Source organism: Cladophialophora immunda (assembly GCF_000835495.1).
Source record: "Cladophialophora immunda strain CBS 83496 unplaced genomic scaffold supercont1.4, whole genome shotgun sequence".
NCBI classification, from domain to species: Eukaryota; Fungi; Ascomycota; class Eurotiomycetes; order Chaetothyriales; family Herpotrichiellaceae; genus Cladophialophora; species Cladophialophora immunda.
Genome location: NW_015622544.1, coordinates 339,510 through 358,759, shown reverse-complemented (window position 1 = coordinate 358,759; position 19,250 = coordinate 339,510). Strand labels below are relative to the sequence as shown.

Here is a 19,250-nt window from a genome sequence, read left to right as displayed (position 1 = left end):
TACCATGTGAGTCAAACCACCATGTCAAACCAGGGTACGAGAACCCACTGATTCCAGAGAGATTGCTCGGGGAGCTATCCACACTGAGATGGCTGGTTTGTTGTGTTTGCTTAACGATTGTGTGTGGCTGGATCCGTCGAGGAGTTGGGTTGACAAGCGGCGAGGATGTCTGCGAGGTCGATCTCAACATTGCCTTGGGCGCCGTTGGAATCGTCGAGCTCGGATTGTTGGTGTCGACCCATGTTGATTGCGGGTTACTCGACACAAGAGCAATGTCAGAATCATGGCTGATAGAGCTACTGCGGTCGACTCCTTTCTGACGGGTTGGAGTCGAGGCAGTGTCTTCATTGTCCTCAAAACTGTCATTGTCGTCTTCAGGGGTATCTTCCAAGATCAGTGGCTTCCATGCTTTGGGACCCTTGTTGCGATTCAGCTGAGGATTCTTGGTGAAGGCGCTCAAAGAAATTGGAGCAGGCTTAGGAGGCAATCTGTGCTCTTCTGCTTCACGGCTCGCTTGTCTTGCTGAAGCGGCTTTGAAAGCATGATACTCGGCAGCTCTGGCTCGGGCACCCAACATGTCGGGATTTCTGTAGGCAAAAGAAGTTGTCTAGAACTTGTGAGTATGACAGCAGTTGGGAAAGGACATCATGATGTTTGACCTGGATCCAAAAGGTTGCACTAGATTTTGAATATTTCCTTGCGGAATCAACCAGCTTCCAAGTCCAGCAACCGTGGATGTGGAGTTCCAGATAAGGAAGATGATGTGGGTTGGCTAGGTCCTGTGGCAGATGAGAAACTAGAAGTCTCGAAGAAGGAAGACAGCGACAGCGACCTCCTGGGCCTGACAAAAGCTCACGGCTTGACAGTCTCAAGGGGAGGTAGAGCGCTGAGACCGTCGCTGTCAATCTCTGGAGGCACCGCAGCACAGGTGAAATTAGAAGGAGATTGAGAGCAAAGGACAAGTTGATATAGCAGCGCCGGAAGGAAGTGAGGATGAGGGTAAAGTGAGAGCCTAGGAGGGAGAGGGTGCGGCCGAAGATACTGGACACTGAATACGAAAGAAGGAGAAACGCGTTTTCTTAAGTGGCTCGAAATCAGGAACACTGCATGGCATCTGTTGAGAAGAGCGCTCTGAAGTTGAAATCCTGGGGTGTTGAGCCATCAGGAAGGAGAGACTGATGATGGCAAAGCCATACACAAGCGCGGGCACTTGTCGCATTGTCCACAGTTCACTTTCACTTCAGGTCCCATCAATCAACCTTTGTGTCTGATCGTTTCATTGACTTCACCATCACAGATATCACAAATGCAAGGATGCCAAACCGCTTCGAGGCTCAAACGTCCACAACGAGAAATTCGTCGAGATATGCATGCGTTTATCAAAAGAGGAGGTTAGTCCGCAGTCGTCTTCTAGACACATCTCAGGTTGACCACGGATTCCAGTATGATGGCCAGAACAGCTGTCACCACACCTCCTCCTCACGAAGCCCGTCGATACTTCACGCGTCCTCACATCGAAGAAACAATCACAACACTGGAGAAGAGATCAAGAAAGAGAAGGCTCATAATTCATTGAGGACACTTGAATCGGTAAAACATCGGCGTTTTAGTGGTGGATGGTGGTACATAAGCCTTACAACCTCGACATTCGGACGACAAGTCTTGCCGTGTTTTCGTCTTGCCACCTCCAACGACCCTTCAAAAACAACAACGGATCCCTCGACTACACTCGACTATCCAAGATTCATTGTCTAGCATAGGGAAACTATCGAGCAAGCGCGCATCCCCCTCGAAACCCCTAAGACGAGGCCACAGATGAAGATAGGTGACCCGACATATCGTGGCGTACAAGTCCATCTCCCGCTTGAGGTCGTCCGCCTTATAACGGAACATGTTGCTTCCGGCCACGGCGATGAAGCCCAAACATCACTATGGGCTTGTTGTCTGGTGTCTCACACGTGGTATGCTGCTTCTGTTCCCCAGCTCTACCATCGGCCACTGCTTTCCAGCCGCAACTTCGACCTCTTTGCTCGAACGATATGTCTTACACAACGGTCCCGAAGATCGCGGGTTGGTCTCAAAAATATGATTAAGTATCTTGATATGAGTCGACTCGCATACGAGAGCACCAACAGTCTTACAGCCCGTCTCATCTTCCGAACCAGATTGTCGTTGGAGGTCTTGGCTCCTCCAGCAGTCACCTTCTCGTGAGCCATTCTCACGCTTTCAAGGAACCCTCAAAATTCTGACGTTGTCCGTAGGGTGGCATCGTTGGCTCCGTTGTCTAAATGCGTAAATTTGCGTCAACTAGATTTGTCGGCAGATTCTTACTCGATACCCGTGGTTGATCTTCTCGATGCCATCGCCGAGCTTAAACACTTGACAATTTTGAGTCTGCCAAAGGGATTCCAAATCAACCGCGATATTCATTCCGTTGAAAGCTTGAGATGGCCAGCGAATTTGACTCGTCTCCATGCTAGCGACGTGATGTGTTTTCGTTCGGCGGAGTGGGACTTGCTAATCGAATGTTGGCCCCGGACTTTGAAAACACTGACTTTCCCGGATTGTCCACACTTCACCGGGGCTGACGTCTTCTTACACTGTGAACAGCGAGCCGACTATGTGCAGCGTCTCGAGTTGACTGAGTCGAGAGGTCTGGGCGAAGACAGCTATAACTTGTTCGATATCTTGCAGGTCTTTCCGGGGCTCCGAGAATTGATCATTCCCGCCGACGTGGCACGGAGGACCCTCAACGAGGCTCCAGTAGAGACGGAAGAAGGGGCTGGCAGAAGTTCTCCCCTAGAGATACTCAGAATCACGCCGACATGCCATCCAAAATGGTACATTGACAGCCAAGGTCGTGTGAACGCAAAGACGGATTTCCAAACTTTCAGCCGCTTGGCCGTGCTGCCCCAACTTCGAAGGCTGGAGATGCCAAAGTCACTCACCACTTACGACGTGGAGGGGGACCAAACGTTGTTTGAGGAGCTCTCTGGCAGGATCGAGGAACGCGCCCACCGAGACCACCGGAGCACGTCTGGTATTTTCCTTGTTGACGATTCAGAGGTCGCGGAAATATGAGCGCCATGCGATTATTTGGGGATTTTGGATATCGCAAGCCAGACGTCGTGTCCAGTTCTACACCGGCAGGCCGGCGTTGTTGCTTATTTCTGACTGGTATCACGGCTTGTTGTCGACAGCAGACAAGGGCTTCTATTTGGGGAGGTAATGAGACATTCCAAAACTCCCCTTCGCTGAACCATAGCCGACCCGCTCGTCCAGTCTTATTCAAAGCTGCATTATCATTTCGCTACTCTCACATTACAACGTGGTGAGATACCATGTGAGTCACCAGCCTCATTCCAATCCAGCGAAACCGAAATGAACACATTCTCATCGCTCCGACCGTACCCCCGTTACCCTTTCAACATCAAGTGCCCAGCGCTGTGTTATCACTCATACAAAAATCCTCGTATTGCATCTTTCTTCCATGTTTCATACCGTACCGTAAACAGATCGACGAGTGGCAAAGGAGAAAAGAGGTCAGACATGCTGGCATAGAGCGGATAGCTGCTGGTGCCGTGTCTATGACTCTCTCCGAAACTTCCAGCCGCCTTCTCAGAAGATCGTTCCGAATGTGCCTTCGGTCTCGATCCTCTTCCGCGGGCTTCCTTCGGCATCTGGTTTGCGATGTCTGGACAATCACATCATGAGTTAGCATATTGCCACCACCGCAGTTGGCTGAAATGTGCATGGCTAAAAATGGAAGAAGACCACCACGCACCTGAATGTGAATCCCACAAAAAGACCCTTGCCCATCTTTTCGTCCCGCTCCGCCATCTCCTCCAGTGCTCTCTGTTTATCATGCACCTCCTTGTACTTGGCCATATCCGCTTCATTCGAGAAATCGTCAAAGTACCCAGCGTCCGTCTCCGAATCCAGTTCCGGCACAAACGGCGCTTTCTGCTCTCTCAACTTGGAGAAGTCCACTTCGGCGAAGTACTCATGCTTGTGGATTTCGGAGATGGATTTGAATCGGTGATCTTTGGCAGCAACGAGGCGAGTAATCAGGTCCCAGGTACGCTTGGACAGGAAATAGGTGGGATCATCGTAGATGGGTTTTCGGAGCACACGCTGCCAACGTTTGAGGTTCTGCCAAGTTTCGTCGACGGTGGCACCAGCAAACGGAGGGTATCCTGCGAGGGCTTCGAAGAGCATGCAACCCAAAGACCAGTAGTCGACGGTGAAATCATATGTTTCACCCTTGAGCACTTCTGGGGCCATGTAGTCGGGTGAGCCGACGATGGACTTGGCGTAGTTGATGTCCTTCTTACGGAGGGAACGGTAACCCTCGCGGCGTTGATCGGCGGACCGGTCTTCGACGGCCGGCATACCAAAGGGAACTGGCGTGTTTCCTACTTCTTCGAGCTTGATGCGCATGCTTTCGATCTTGATAGGGCTAAGCATGCCGGCGGCGAGACCAAAGTCGGTGAGCTTCACATGTCCGGTGGCATCAATCAAGAAATTCTCTGGTTTCAGGTCGCGATGGATATAGCCCAGTGTGTGCAAGGCGTCGACACAGGAGAACATCTCAGCAATGTAGAATCTTGCATGGCGATTATGAAGAACGCCGGTGTTGTTGAGCAGAGTTCGAAAGTCACCTCCAGGAACATACTCCATGGCCAGGTAGATTTGTTCTTCATCCTGGAAAGAGTAGAGCAACTTGACAAGCCATTCGGATTTCGCGGCGGTCAGGATGTCTCGCTCAGTCAAGATGTGACGCACTTCATCCAGTTTGAAGAGGAGTTTCTTTCTCATGACCTTAAGTGCGCAGACTTCTCGAGTGTCTTTCTTTTGGGCTAGATAGACCTGCCCGTACCCACCTTGGCCCACTTGGGTGAGGATTTGGAAGTCTCCATGGCGGAGGCGAGTGCGACGTTTGCGCAGGTTGGCTCGCTCACGTCCAAGGTACTTGTGGAGTGCAGTGTCGAACTCTTCTCTTGGTGTCTCAGGTGGAGCAGGGAACGAGGCTTTGAAGGCAGCTTCTCTGGACTGACGATTGTGAACGTACGAGAGCAAGTCAAAATAGTAGTCAAGGAAGTCTGGGAGAAATTAGTGCCCGACCCATACTGTGGAGCGTTGAGATACGCTTACACAATTGAGTCACATTTGCCAGACGCTTCACTTTGGGAAGTTGCAACTTTTGCAACTCCTCGGCCGTAAGTCCTTTGGTTGTGGTCATGGTCTTCTTGGAGTCAGCTGTCCGGTATTGTTCTTGTCGCGAGATGGCAGCATGGTTCTGCTGGACACCTTTGCCATATGCCAGGCCACTAGCGGGAGCATTCTCTTTGTTGGATTGACGCGTGGGGCTCTCTGAGCGACCATAATACTGAGCAGGCGGATCTGCGAAGGGATCTTCACTCATGTTCTCGTCACCAGCAGAGAATCCTTGTTTGGCTGGGGATTTCGGCTGCGTCTTGGTGGGCGACGTGGGAGCCAATTTCATGGCATTGTCAAACACATTGGGCAGGTCGTTGGCTCCAGGAGGCAGTTGTTTCTTGCTTGGACTGCCTTGAGGCGTTTGTGCAGGACTGGTGAAGCCATGAACAACACCGCCTCCAGGAGTTGTGGGGGTTTGAGGACGGTCGTACATCTCGTTGCCGGAACGAGTATGCAGCAGAGGAGGAGGCATCGGCATGACCATGTTGAGGTCTTGTTGTGACTTAGGGGAGAGAGGTGTGCTACCGACAGCCATTTTCTGGTCGGGCGAATGTGTGTTTTGGGGACGACGGCGGGAAGGTGAGGCGGCGCGGTGAAGACTGTGGCTTTTCTTCACACTATCAACACAAGAGCAAGGACAGTCAGGCAATTGAGACCATCCACGGAGCCCTCAGGCGACTGATCAGGTTGGAAGAGAGGAGATGAGGACGAGTGCTGGATTAACTTGCGCACCGCAGGCAAACAGGACCGCTCTGCGCCGTGGTTCGGATATTGCAAGGGATATATTCAAGACGGATTTGGAGAGATCAACAAAAGCGACTTGTTTCGATGGGCAACCAAAGGTCCGTGCCGCAGTCACGTGGGAGCAATATTGGCTTATAGTCAACCCGCCGCTTTAAGCGACCCGTTTGCATTCACGCCCGTGGCTGCTGCTTGTCACAAAGCGATATGGATCTTGGAATTTCTAATCTTGTGCATCATGTGGGCTGGAGAGGAGTACACTGCAGCGATGGGAGTTGGTCGAGTGTGAACTTCGAGGTTGGGTGTAGGAATGCTTCATTAGTCGAGCAAACAGCAGTCAGTCATCCTAGAGGGAAGTTATGGAGAGCATTCTAGATTCAAGGGACTTTTCAAGGGACTTTGATCAGATCGGATCGAAACGTACCGATACGAGTCTGTGGCCTGAAACAAGAATACTCAAGTATGGCTCGTATACAACATGCTTTTTGCAATTCCAAAGTCCTAAAGTCGTGGAAGGATGGCGGACGGCGGAGGGCATCCTCGGTAGAAGCTTGTAAGGCCAGTCACTGGCCCATCACGCTGCGCTTTGACTCTCTCGCAGAGCTCGTGTTTCAACATTGAATATATTGGATAACCTAGCATTCTGGGCGACCCAAAGAATAACAGATTGATGGACAGCTAGATTCCAAGACACCACTCCTTTTTGTAATGTGCAAATCTCCTAGCAGACTGGCTCAGCAACCTACCACTCCATCTTCTCTTTGACGTATAGGTCCACGTATTTGTCAACATCCATCGAGTCCAGCTTCGAGGCATCAGTGCCCAGCTCCAGAAGCTCCTTGATCTTGGCCTCTGGGAAGTGGTGGCTCAAATGTCTCTTGTACTTGGCCAAAATCTCGGGCTTGGCCTCATCTCTTCGCAAACGGTGACCAAGTGGTGCCTCCACCACGACTTCATCCAGCACCGTTCCGTCGTTCAATGTGACGGTCAGAGCATTGGAAATCGTTCTCAAGGCAGGGTCGTGGTAATCCTTGGTGAACTGAGGATCCTCAACACACTTGATGCGCTTTCGAAGGTCTTCTACCAGAGGAGATGTGGCGGCCTCGCTGCCGTCAACGTAGTCGGTAGCTTCCAAACGGTTGAAGCACAACATGGTGGAAACCATATATTGAACGCAGTGGTCTCGGTCGGCGAAATTGTCCATGGGCTTAAATTGCTTGTCAATGATTCGGATGCAAGCTTCGTGGGTTCGGTTGGTAATCTCTTTGATGTCCTTCGCTGACTTGCCCATGTCGGCAAGAATCTTGTAGATCTTTTGTGCAGCTTCGACGGCGGTCTGCGAGTGGAACTCGGCCGGGTACGACACCTTGAACAAGACGTTCTCCATGACGTAGGAGCCATAAGGACGCTGGAACTCAAACTTCTTGCCCTTGAAGAGAACATCATAGAAACCCCAGACAGGAGCCGACAGCACCGTGGGGACGCCGGCCTGGCCTTGCAGGACCTTGAATGCAAGGTTTACAGCTCTTTGGCAGGCATCTCCAGCAGCCCACGACTTGCGGGACATGGTATTGGGTGAGTGTCGGTAGGTTCGCAAGCTCTGTCCATCGACAAACGCTTGAGAGACAACAGCAGCCGTCTGGCCCTCGTCGAGACCCAGCATCTTGCTGACCACGGCAGCCGAGGCCACTTTCACGAGGACGACATGGTCCAAGCCGACTCGGTTGAAGGAGTTTTCTAGAGCCAAGCACCCTTGGATCTCATGGGCTTTAATCATGCCTTCCAAAACATCTCGGACGGTGGGGATCTTGCCATTGCCGACTTTGCCGCCAGCTCTGTTTGTCCGGGCCATCCAGTCAGCAACCGCAAGAATAGCACCAAGATTGTCCGATGGATGACCCCATTCCGCAGCCAGCCAGCAGTCATTATAATCCAGCCACCTGATCATAGCGCCAATGTTGAAAGCACCGTTCACTGGATCCAGCTCAAACGGTGTTCCTGGAACTCGAGTTCCATGAGGAATCCTGGATCCTGGAACAAGAGGGCCTAGGATAGCTGTGCACTGAGGAAAGCGGAGGGCCTCCAGACCACAGCCAATCGTGTCGAGCAGGATATAGCGAGAGGTATCGAGGGCAAGTTCCGAGTCAATCTTGTAGTTGTGCACGTAGGATGCAATGTCGGTGATTTCAGGGTCGTAAGTTTGACTAGAGGCTTTGGGGGGCTCCGAGGAAGCCATCTTCGCCGAAGTCGAGAAGGAGGAGGTCAAGGCAGGGGTAGGACGAGGCAGTCTCAAGCTGGGCGCTGAGCGGATTGCCGAGGAGGGTGCTTGTGCTCGTACAGCCAAAGCACCAGCAGCCAACCTTCGCACTGGAGCTCTTTTGAATGCAGAGGACACCAGCATGGCTCGGTACAGGCTAATCCAGCAGGATCAGGTCGAGACTAGGGAAGTCGTGGAGTCGGTGGAAGAGCTCAGTGCGACAACAGTCGACCGAGTGGGGTGAGAATCGTAAATGTCGGGGATGAGGTGACGAGCCAGCGAACACTCAATGCTCGACACAGGCAGTGACAGCGACAGGCTTCTGTGTTCCCCGAGCCACAACAGGACTGTTCTGGTCAGGTCTTTGGTCGAGTTGCTCACCGACTTGAGAGAGGAGAGCCAAAGAAAGTGAAGAGGGTGGAAAGGCAGGGACGATGGGGGGAGCAGTGGAATAAAATAAAAGTCAGAGCTCGAGCACACTCAACAACTTTTTCTTAGACTTCTGCAACGTCCCTCACTCACTAGCACAGCAGCTATCTACTCCGGTCATCTATTTTACATCATCCTCTCCTCATCCTCCGTTTCGTCCAGACTGCTATTGACCTATTGCGCTCGCCATTCCCAGCATCGCTTCTGTGCCGCGTCCCCGATCGAGCTCCGACTGCCTCGGCCATTGCCGGCCCATCGCAAGTGGTTCCCTTCGACGTCGCCTACTCGCCGCCCCGCTTGAATGCCCCTGATTCTTGCTAGCTGTAGGTTCCGAGTCTATCCTGTCCTTGATTGATTGGCCCGTCGTCAGCCTTTCTAATGCTTCCAGCAGTTGGAAAGGGAATGCAAAACGATGCCACCCAGGCAGGTCCGGTATCAGCCTCTTGAAAATGCCACTGAGGTAGAGCTCGACGGAGGCGACCTGTCCGATGAAGACCCCAAGGCACCCCAGACCTTCACCCTGCGCTCCGGCCCATCAGCTAGCGACGCCGCTTCCTCAAGCGAGGTCGCTTTGCTAGGCTCCTCCGCTTCTGGCACGTCCCCCAGACGACGAAAATATTCCGATACCGTTGCCAGCCGCTTCTGCGTCGGCCCCAAGCTCACCAAGCAATATATTGCCTTCTCAGTCCTCATATTAGCGGTCATTGTCTCGGTCATTGGTGGCGGTGGCTACTGGTTCTACACTAAGGGTCAGATCAATGGGCAGTCTCCGCCATGGTACCCGACACCGCTAGGCGGGACATTGCCATCATGGCAAGCCAGCTACGACAAGGCTCAGAAATTGGTTGAGCGTATGAGCCTCGTGGAGAAGGTCAATATCACCACGGGCACAGGATGGGCAATGGGACTTTGTGTGGGCAATACTGCTCCTGCACTGAGTGCTGGTTTCCCCGGTCTCTGTCTTCAGGACGGACCTCTGGGGATACGATTTGCAGACCATGCAACCTCCTTTCCCGCTGGCATCACGGTGGGCGCCACCTGGAACCGTGACTTGATGCGTCGCCGCGGCGCTGCTCACGCACGTCAGGCAAGGCTCAAGGGCGTCAATATTATTCTTGGCCCAGCAATGGGACCACTGGGTCGAAACCCAGCTGGCGGCAGAACGTGGGAAGGATTTGGTAGCGATCCAGTCGTGCAAGGCATAGCGGCATACGAGACCATTCAAGGCATCCAATCACAAGGTGTCATGGCAACTGCCAAACACTATATCGGCAACGAGCAAGAGCATTTCCGTCGGCCTCTGGAGTGGGGTCTCCCGGAGGCTCTTTCTTCCAATATCGATGATCGCACTCTGCACGAACTCTACGCTTGGCCCTTTGCCGAGAGCGTAAGAGCCGGAGTGGCCAGCATCATGTGTTCCTACCAGATGGTCAACAACTCTTACGCTTGTGCGAACAGTAAGTTGATGAATGGTCTCTTGAAGGATGAGCTCGGTTTCCAAGGCTTTGTCCAGTCGGACTGGTTGGCCCAGCGCAGCGGTGTTGCTAGCGCTCTCGCAGGCCTCGATATGTCCATGCCCGGTGACGGACTGTATTGGCAGGATGGAAGGTCACTCTTCGGTGAGCAGCTCACAATCGCGGTGCTCAATGGCTCTCTTCCCATGACCAGGCTCAACGATATGGTCACACGAATCGTTGCTGCATGGTATCAGCTAGGACAAGACTCCTGGACCTCTGAAGGACCCAATTTTTCTTCATGGACCCAGGATAAATACGGCTATCCACATGCTGGCAGCAATAGCAAACAAGAAAAAGTTCTCGTTAACAAATATGTCGAGACAGAGAATGATGAAAGCAGACAATTAGCCCGAGAAGTCGCAAGCGAGGGCACCATCCTACTAAAGAACGAAGATTCAATCTTGCCGCTGAATCCTACGCTTTCCGAGTTGGGAACCGAGACCCCCAAGCGAGTCGCCGTTATTGGGGAGGACGCCGGCCCTGGAAAGGGACCTAACTACTGCGAGGATCGGGCTTGCAATCAAGGCACCCTCGCTGTGGGTTGGGGTTCCGGTGCGACAGATTTCACTTACCTCGTCGACCCGCTCACAGCGCTGAACTCGAGCTTCGACAAGACTGAGGTCGAAATAACCAGCTCTCTCACCAACAAGGTGTCGTCCAACTTGAGGAAGGCGCTCAGGGAACAACACCTGTGCCTGGTCTTTGGCAACGCAGACGCGGGCGAAGGCCATCGCATCTGGAATCGTCAACGTGCGGACAGAAATGACCTGGAGATCCAGAAGGGCGCAGGTCAGTTGATTCGCACTGTAGCCGACGAATGTGGTGGCCCTGTGGTGGTCATTATCCATTCTGTTGGTCCTGTCATCCTCGAAGACTTTGCTGATTTGCAATCCGTCAAGGCCATTGTCTTTGCGAATCTGCCTGGTCAGGAAAGCGGAAACTCCCTTGCTGACGTTCTGTTCGGACGAACCGATGCTTCCGGACGGCTTCCTTACACAGTCGGCAAGTCCCTTGTGGACTATGGACCAGGTGCTCCAGTGCTTTATTATCCCAACGCCATCACCCCCCAGGTGGATTTCAAGGAGGGTTTGTTCATCGATTATCGGCATTTTGACAAGGCGGGCATTGAGCCCCGTTATTCTTTCGGTCACGGATTGTCTTTCACCACATTCGACTTCTCTGACCTGGTTGTTACAAGTCTGAAATCGAAATCGGCCCTCCCTTCTGCAAGGCCTGCAACGCTGACACCGCCGAGCTTTGACGAAACCATACCGCCTGTTGAGAGCGCGCTCATCCCAAGCACATTCACGAAGATTCGAAAGTTCGTTTATCCCTACCTATCTAGAGCGGACAGAGTAAAGCAGGGCAAGTATCCATATCCTGATGGATACGACATTGTTCAGGAGCCGAGTGCTGCTGGAGGCGGCGAAGGAGGCAACCCTGCTCTGTTTGAAGAGCACGTCAAGGTCCAAGTGCGTGTTACAAACACAGGAAGCCGCAAAGGAAAGTCCGTGGTACAATTGTATGTGTCGTTCCCTCCAGCGATAAAGGAACCATCCACGAATGAAATCATCGAAACACCGATGAGGGTGTTGCGCAACTTCACAAAGATTGAGCTTGAGGCGGGTGCAGAACAAGTGGTCAACCTCAGTCTGACACGCAAGGATTTGAGTTACTGGTCGGTGGCCCAACAGAACTGGGTGATGCCTGATGGTCGGTTCACCTTGGCTGTGGGTCGCAGTTCGAGAGATCTGCCTCTGCAGGGAACGTATTGATCGCCTGAAGCAGACGCATAATATCGAGTCAGAGATTGCGGAGTCAGGTTGGTGCGCGCCATACCGTGAGGAGCTTGTCAATACGGGTCTCGACAGCCCTGCGCGCCATCTTGTCTACCGGAACTGGCGAACAAACACAATCTTGGGACTAGATCATCTGATATACGAGTCGACACTGTCAACGCGACATGCCACTGATCTGCTTCAACCTCGGACCAAATGTCGCTTCCTTGTTCGCCACAGTTCGACCGAGGACTCTGCTACCACCTTGTCCCCGCATTCCCCCACATGGAGTTTACAAAGAAGAGCCTCTATTGACTCCAGGACATGGGCCCTAGTGTCGTCCTGATTTCACAGATGCTCACTTTGGCGGGCCTTGCTTCCTCATCCGGTATTGATGATTGGCTCATCAGCAATCTCGAGCGACGCCGGCCCGGTGTTCTGGACATCGTGATTCAGCTACGCTAAGTCCCAGGACCGCGGTCCGATGGTATAAAGGGACGCGGACGGAAGGCAGTTGGAAGTTATCTTACATAGACTGTGGCAGAACCCATTAACCCCGCTGCTCTTTCATCTGGAGGGCTGAGACCGCTTTGATTATAAGTTACTATCAAGTCGCCTCCTTCCGCGAGAAGTTGCCTGGAAGCCACATCTTCTCGGCCTTTTGCTGAACCCCAAGTGATTTCATAAACGCCAGTCTCATTCCTGCCCTCTCTCCCATCCCTCCTTCTCTTGGCTGAAAAACCTCGTAGGCCTGTTGTCGAGATGGCTCCCGATATCAACACGATGGCTCATTGGGCCACTGAGGGGTATGCCAACAATGGGGTGCCTCGAGAGGAATATGAAATTCCCGGTAAGTCGATCATTCTCGTTGCTCCTGGTCTTTGGATTGTCAGTCTTTAGATTGTCAGTCTTTAGATTGTCACAAACCAGGACTTGGGAAGCTGTCCTCCCGGCTTGTCTTTGGGTCCCTATCACCGTGTCAGTAGCACTGGCGTCCTGCCAGCACATGACCGTCTTCTGTATCGTTGAAACCTTCAGCTCGAAAACCAGGCCTCTAGCAATATTCCGCTGACGATGATGCTACAGATATCGTATTGCATGGCCCCTATACCAGGAAGATCCGAGTCTTGTCGATTGGTGCCGGTGTGACCGGCATTATGAATGCCTATCACATCCAAAAGTTTCTACAGAACGTGGAACATGTGATCTACGAGAAGAACTCTGATATCGGAGGCACTTGGCTGGAAAACAGATACCCAGGTATGTTTGTTATACACCGCTGTTCGATCGCGTTTCTTTCGTGGCTGTCTCTGCAAGGGCGATGGGGTGTCCTCTGAATGAAGACACGCCTCTGGGAAGAAACTCATCGTTGAGAGTATCCGACGGTGATGAGAGAGTCGAGTTCATTGTTTCAATCGCTGACCGAGCGAAAACAGGTTGCGCATGTGATATCCCCAGTCATGCATACACCTACCCGTTTGCTCTGAATGTGAGTTGTGTCCTCTCGACGACCCTTAAATTGAATCTTACCTCTAAACTCACAGCCCGATTGGCCTCGTTTCTTCTCCTACTCACCCGATATCTGGAAATATCTTGACAAGGTGTGCGAAGTATGGGGCCTGCGGAAGTACATGACTTTCAATACCGAAGTCGTTGGATGCTACTGGCAACAGCAGACAGGCGAGTGGCTTGTCAAACTCAAGCAGACGAATTCCGACGGAAGCACACGTCTCTTTGAAGACCGGTGCCACATGCTTCTTCATGGGACTGGTATTTTGAACAACTTCAAATGGCCCAACATTGAGGGCATGGAGAAGTTCAAGGGGAAGATCATGCATACGGCTCGCTGGCCCAAGGATTACCAGGCCGAGCAGTGGAAGAAGGATCGAGTCGCTGTCATCGGGTCTGGGGTAAGGTCCCCTGTTCTCCTCTTGCCGGGGCACATATCTGACCTCTTGTCGTTCGAACAGGCCTCCAGTATTCAGACAGTTCCAACCATGCAGCCACACGCCAAACACATCGATGTGTTTGTTCGGACGGGTATGTTTCCCACCTCGATGACTTCACTGTTGAGACTTCGGATCGACGGAGGTAAAGTTCTAACTTCTTGTGCGCAGGTGTTTGGTTCGTGCAAATTGCAAACAACTTTGGTGCAAACCATGAATATACGGATGAGCAGAAACAAGAGTTCCGTGACCCATACAAAATCACCGAGCACGCCAAATCCATCGAGGACCAGGTCAATGGACTCTGGGGTTCCTTCTATAAAAATTCGAAAGCCCAGGCAGAGGGACAAGCCGCCTTGAAGGCCCGCATGGCCGAGATGATCAAGGATGAGAGACTCCTTAAAGGCTTTACCCCGACTTTTGGCATCGGTTGCCGCAGGATTACTCCCGGTGACCCATATATGGAGTAAGTTTGGACCTTCCGTGGTGAATTCCTCGCAGTCTGACCAATTCTGCAGAGCCATTCAGAAGCCCAATGTCGATGTACACTTCACGCCGGTGGAAAAGATTGTAAGTCTTCCGCCAGATTCAATCATCCCGTCTTTCTCGCCAGGACTGTGGGATGCTAATGGTTCCAAGGACGAAACAGGAGTCATTGGTGGCGACGGCATCCACCGCGAAGTCGACACCATTGTTTGTGCTACCGGGTTCGACGTATCATACCGTCCTCGCTTCCCCATCGTCGGCCAGAATGGAGTCGAGCTCGCCGATAAATGGAAGGTCTGCCCCGAGGGTTACCTTGGCCTCGCGATCCCCGAATTTCCCAACTTCCTGACATTCATCGGACCCAATTGGCCAGTGGAGAACGGCAGCGTCATGGGTCCGCTGATGTACGTCTCGTACTACGCTCTGCAGATGATTAGGAAACTCCAGTCCGAGTACATTTGCAGCATCGCCCCGAAGCAGGATGTGACGGATGCGTTCAATGAACACTGCCAGGAATGGATCAGACATACCGTTTGGGTCGAAGAATGCCGATCATGGTGCGTAGACACCTCACTCTTTTTCCACACGCAGATCAAGCTGAGAACGTGGTTAAACTGACTCACTACCAGGTACAAGAACAACGAGACGGGTCGTGTGAATGCCGTTTGGCCTGGCTCCTCTTTGCATTACATAGAAACAATCAAATCACCCCGCTATGAGGACTTCGAAATCGAGTACCTCGGTCCGGCCAAGAAGAACATGTGGGCGTTCTTGGGCATGGGTACTGTCCAGGCCTTGGTCAACAAAGAGGATGTATCGCCATACCTCAATCCCGAGTCCATTGATCCAGACTGGATGAAGGCTGTGGGTATAGATGCGAGTAAATTGCACGAGACCAAGATGAAGGACCTGCAAGCCAAGCATGAGGAGCAGAAGGAGAAGAGCAAGGAGAACGTGGAGAAGGTTGTTGTCTCCTGAGGAATTCCGACAGGGGCGACGTGCCCCTTATGTAAAGGGTGAGGCAGCCTTATCACGTGAGTACAGGATCCGTGGACGCAAGGGGTTTCTAGAGTCTCCCAAACATAGTCTGTAGGTGAAGAAGAGTCATAGCAAGACCATGATTTCTGCATTTCACTGGAAACGGGAGGGTTTGTCATGTCTATACCCTCGGCGTTATGAAGTTTCTGGACGTCGATGTCACTGCTCAACCAGTGATCACGTGCCAGGGCGTTTCATCCATTCTGCGGAGAAAAAGGGCATCAAAGGGTAAACAAATTATTCGCACCCTACTTCCCCATGCGCGCCGCTCTCGGCTGTCACCAGTTTCATTGTCTGTGCCCATGAGTAGAGGGCTCCATTTCACTCCGTTTGCTTCGTATCTAGCTTTACACAGTTTCCCGTGCTTGCCGCGATCTGAGCACAAGTCCTACCGCGCACTTGTTCGACAGCATACAACTTCTGGGCGGTGACCGAACCGATGGAGATCCATTCCGTTTTACCTGAAGAGCGAGCACGAGATCCAAAAGGCGAGACTCTTCCTTGGGGTTATCGCTATGCAGAGTGAGTATTAAATACGAACTTGACTTTTCTCCTCGCAAGAGTCTCAGCACCGAAGACTGACACTTTGACTCGTCCTCGAATAGCTCGGCGAGAAATGCAAGACAACTACCAGAAGAGAGCGGGCCTTTTGGTCGCAATCGAAGCATAAGATCCACAGCATCACGAACGCCGCGTGCGAGGACAGGCACTACACCGGTTCGACAAAAGGAGAATACTGCCGTCGCCGAGTTCGGGAGGTTGTTTGCAAAGGAACAGGCGAAGGAGGAAGAGAGGAAGACTACGCTGCCATCTCCGCCGACGGCTTCAGGCGAAGCGCCCGCGACAGAACGGCCTATCCAGCCAGAAGCCGTGCCCACGGAATGTTTACTCTATGGCTACGCGGGCAAACAATCGGAATGGAAGGTCCTATCTAAATTCGAAAAGATTGTCTCCCCCGGTATAATTTGCGAAGACTACCCGCGAGAAGACCCCAGTCTGTACCTCTCCACGAACTCTCCGTTTGGCCTTTCGAGAGGCTCAGTGGTGGTTCATCAGAACCTAAGTCGTGAGGCGATTAAGAAGAGTAGGATATACTGTGGTGGGAACCACTGGATCAAGGTCACATTCGACTCCTACCAGGCTGCAGAAAGAGCATGCTTTTATAGCCCCATCGACATTGATGGCTACATGATCCATTGTGAGATGTGGCACGGGAAAGGCCCCGCAGCAGATGTTCCCTTGCCGAAAGGCCCTGCCTTTGGACCAGATGGGTCAGACCTTCTACAGCCACAGCCACCGCGACAGCTTGACGACGGTCGAAGAGTACGGACGTTAAGCTCGTCACAATCCTCGCGGATGCTATCGGGCAAGCAGTCGGCCATGGCAGGCTTCGAACGGGCACTGCAGACCCTCCCCCGATCTCACACAATGCCCGACATGCAATACGGCCAGCCTCTTGACCACGAAGACGAGCAAGTCTCTATCAATTCCGCAACCGCCTCTTCGGCAACCGCCACCGCCACCGACCTAGCTCCTCCTCAGCCATTCTCACCGCCTGGTCTACGTTCTCGCTCCGTGCCACAGCTGCCCAGTGAAACCGCCCAGCAACCCCGGGACTCGGAATACATGACACACATCAAGAACGTGAAAAAAGTGGTCTTGCGACCGATGTCAGAAGCTCTCCCCCCGCAGCCGACATTCGCGGAGAGAGTTCTGAGGAGTATCCCCATTGTGTCGTACTTCGTGGGTAGCACAAAGCACGGAACAACCGGGAGACAGGATGTTATAGGGGAGGGACCACTGCTCAAGGACGACGGGAGCTGGGATCCAGCTAATGGCTGGTACTGGAGCTTCTGGCACGGCGTGGACAGGTGGTTTGGGACGGACTTTTGTGGTCTGAAGGACGATTGAGGGTGCCAGGACATTGTACAGACTGATCCATCACTCTCAATGCAGACACGAATTGGAAAGCGCACATGAATAATTCAGCTATGCGAAATTGGCGATTCCTACACTCGAGGCGAAAACTAACGAGGCAGGCTTTCCAGTGGAGATGGTCATCATCACGGGGGAAGGCTTAACGCGTCACGAGCGACAACATCTCCAAAAATCATCCAGAAGATTGGGGGAACCAACAGGAGGGACTGAAAGGTGGTCTCTGGCACCGATTGGACTCCTGTTCGGCACCGTTTTCCCCCTACTAGGCTGGGATCGGATTCTTTTGGGCTGCGGTTCTCCCAGTGTGCAATCATGTAGTAGTAGTAGTAATTGTCCCACCACCCCTGATCTCTCTCCCATATGGTTCCTTTTTGGCGGTGGCAGTGGCAGTGGCAGTGGCAGTGGCAGTGGCGGCAGCGAAAGATTGAATAGGAGAGCAGTACCGAGTGCAGAGATCGAAAAACAAGCCAGTCTCCCCCATTTCAACACGCGTTTCCGCTAGGAGGTGACCATTCCTGTTTCCTCGCTGTTATGCAAAGAAGGGGGGGGTTCCATTGATACGGATTTCACTTCTTTTTGCATTTCCATGGTGTTTTTTCCCTTTTTAAACTCAGGCCCTTTTTACATTCGGGGAATCGCACCTCCACCCCACCAACCAGCGTATCTCGGGACTCTTCTCTACTCAACTTTGCCCTCGAAGTTCTCCCCTTCGACCAGGTCCGGGATCTCGTCGTCATCCTCGTCCTCGCCTTCTTTCTTGCCCTCGCCCTTCTCGCCGCCTTCTTTCTTCTGTAAACTCTGATACGACTCTGCCAAGCGGCGTAAAGAGGCGAGGCTGTCGGGGCCGAGTTGGTTCAGGATTCCCGGAACGAGTTCCGTGAGCTCCTTGTCTTCGCCGTTGCCGTAGATGGCGAACGTGTTGGAGGGAACTGAGGCGTGGACTGGAGTGCAAAAGGGAAGACGACATGTTAGCTTATGGTTCATCTTGGATGTCAATTATTCCGTGCACCCTTCTCATCCTCCTCTTGCTTTCGTGGTAATCTTTTGTCCCTCGGGCCTCCCCGTTCTCGCTGTGATGTTTCTGTAAAACTAGAGAGGACGTACCCTTGGGCGCGGCGAAATGTATCACATTGCCGTCTTCCTTAAACATGTTGACCTCCTCGATCGCCTGGATGGGCTGCACGTTCATCTTTTTAAGCGTCGTCTGGAGTTTCTTGTCGTCTGTCCCAGAGCTCTTGTGCACCTTCTTGGTTTTGCGGCGCGGGGTGCCTTTGCCTCTGTATCAAGAAATTGAAATGTCAGACGGAGGGGCATTCGGTCTCAAAATACGATGTCTTGGTCTCGGAGACCAAACGTAGTCTGAGGGGGGGGAGGTTCGAGGTACATACCCTATGTCAATTGTTAGCAGGGTGCACACAGGACATAGTTTTGTCGTGGATATTGAGAGCAACGTACCAATTCGCACCTGCGCCTGCATGCGCTTGAGCTTTTCTTGATCCATGGTGGCGGGTTGGCTGTCTGTTGCTGAGCTTCCCTCAGCTCAGATCGGTTCACGGCTCGACGGTTCGAAAGCGCAAAGCACACAAATTCGATTGCCCGGACTGAAATGACCTTTTCGCCGAGCCCTTGAATCCAAGACTCAAGAAAAGCTACAGAGGCGGTAAGGAAACCGGGAATAAGAGGCTCAGGAAATCTCAAGACAGGGCTTAGATTTCCGTCCTAGCTGTACAGGGATGAGGATGGGAGATGGAAAAGTGAATTGAGCTTCGGTTTGCGGGATGATCGAAGGACGTTCGACTTTGGGGATTTGTGCCCTTTATGACAGTCTTGGCGATTTTGCTGCCGCTTGAGACCTCGGGGTTTGTGTGGGAGAATCACGTGTGGCCGCAGGCATATGTCG

The 19,250-nt window shown here is 52.5% G+C and overlaps 6 protein-coding genes across 6 annotated transcripts; 4 read left to right on the top strand and 2 right to left on the bottom strand.

Annotated features, from left to right (window-relative positions):
* The first annotated feature begins 1,685 nt into the window (after positions 1-1,685).
* Positions 1,686-3,270, top strand: PV07_06515 (uncharacterized protein). Its single transcript, XM_016393501.1, has 2 exons — positions 1,686-2,207; positions 2,262-3,270. The coding sequence occupies exons 1-2, from the start codon at positions 1,816-1,818 to the stop codon at positions 3,079-3,081; spliced, it is 1,212 nt and encodes a 403-aa protein (XP_016246920.1). The 5' UTR covers positions 1,686-1,815; the 3' UTR covers positions 3,082-3,270.
* PV07_06514 (uncharacterized protein) lies at positions 3,136-5,987 on the bottom strand. Its single transcript, XM_016393500.1, has 3 exons — positions 5,155-5,987; positions 3,785-5,102; positions 3,136-3,694 (listed from the first exon to the last, which is right to left on the bottom strand). Exons 1-3 carry the CDS (start codon positions 5,753-5,755, stop codon positions 3,619-3,621), a joined length of 1,995 nt encoding a protein of 664 aa, XP_016246919.1. The 5' UTR covers positions 5,756-5,987; the 3' UTR covers positions 3,136-3,618.
* Positions 5,988-6,317: 330 nt separating this feature from the next.
* PV07_06513 (2-methylcitrate dehydratase) lies at positions 6,318-8,930 on the bottom strand. Its single transcript, XM_016393499.1, has one exon. The coding sequence runs from the start codon at positions 8,360-8,362 to the stop codon at positions 6,704-6,706; it is 1,659 nt and encodes a 552-aa protein (XP_016246918.1). The 5' UTR covers positions 8,363-8,930; the 3' UTR covers positions 6,318-6,703.
* PV07_06512 (uncharacterized protein) lies at positions 8,730-12,547 on the top strand. The gene is made up of 2 exons (XM_016393498.1): positions 8,730-8,970; positions 9,039-12,547. The coding sequence occupies exon 2, from the start codon at positions 9,060-9,062 to the stop codon at positions 11,937-11,939; it is 2,880 nt and encodes a 959-aa protein (XP_016246917.1). The 5' UTR covers positions 8,730-8,970; positions 9,039-9,059; the 3' UTR covers positions 11,940-12,547.
* Positions 12,548-12,704: 157 nt separating this feature from the next.
* PV07_06511 (uncharacterized protein) lies at positions 12,705-15,423 on the top strand (the record flags this gene model as incomplete). Its single annotated transcript, XM_016393497.1, has 9 exons — positions 12,705-12,792; positions 13,029-13,202; positions 13,379-13,431; positions 13,487-13,852; positions 13,913-13,982; positions 14,060-14,354; positions 14,407-14,458; positions 14,528-14,931; positions 15,004-15,423. The coding sequence occupies 9 exons, from the start codon at positions 12,705-12,707 to the stop codon at positions 15,350-15,352; spliced, it is 1,851 nt and encodes a 616-aa protein (XP_016246916.1). The 3' UTR covers positions 15,353-15,423.
* A 235-nt stretch (positions 15,424-15,658) lies between these two features.
* Positions 15,659-17,762, top strand: PV07_06510 (uncharacterized protein). The gene is made up of 2 exons (XM_016393496.1): positions 15,659-15,934; positions 16,018-17,762. The coding sequence occupies exons 1-2, from the start codon at positions 15,852-15,854 to the stop codon at positions 17,321-17,323; spliced, it is 1,389 nt and encodes a 462-aa protein (XP_016246915.1). The 5' UTR covers positions 15,659-15,851; the 3' UTR covers positions 17,324-17,762.
* The last annotated feature ends 1,488 nt before the right edge of the window (positions 17,763-19,250 follow it).

Excerpts from the sequence above, each read along its gene's own strand:
- PV07_06513 (XM_016393499.1), bottom strand. The coding sequence starts at position 8,362 with ATGCTGGTGTCCTCTGCATTCAAAAGAGCTCCAGTGCGAAGGTTGGCT.
- PV07_06514 (XM_016393500.1), bottom strand. The coding sequence starts at position 5,755 with ATGGCTGTCGGTAGCACACCTCTCTCCCCTAAGTCACAACAAGACCTC. Across the intron at positions 5,103-5,154 it reads GGCAAATGTGACTCAATTGT|ACTTCCTTGACTACTATTTT; the intron begins GTAAGCGTATCT and ends AATTTCTCCCAG. Across the intron at positions 3,695-3,784 it reads TTTGTGGGATTCACATTCAG|ACATCGCAAACCAGATGCCG; the intron begins GTGCGTGGTGGT and ends GTGATTGTCCAG.
- PV07_06515 (XM_016393501.1), top strand. The coding sequence starts at position 1,816 with ATGAAGATAGGTGACCCGACATATCGTGGCGTACAAGTCCATCTCCCG. Across the intron at positions 2,208-2,261 it reads CCTCCAGCAGTCACCTTCTC|GGTGGCATCGTTGGCTCCGT; the intron begins GTGAGCCATTCT and ends CGTTGTCCGTAG.
- PV07_06512 (XM_016393498.1), top strand. The coding sequence starts at position 9,060 with ATGCCACCCAGGCAGGTCCGGTATCAGCCTCTTGAAAATGCCACTGAG.
- PV07_06510 (XM_016393496.1), top strand. The coding sequence starts at position 15,852 with ATGGAGATCCATTCCGTTTTACCTGAAGAGCGAGCACGAGATCCAAAA. Across the intron at positions 15,935-16,017 it reads TGGGGTTATCGCTATGCAGA|CTCGGCGAGAAATGCAAGAC; the intron begins GTGAGTATTAAA and ends GTCCTCGAATAG.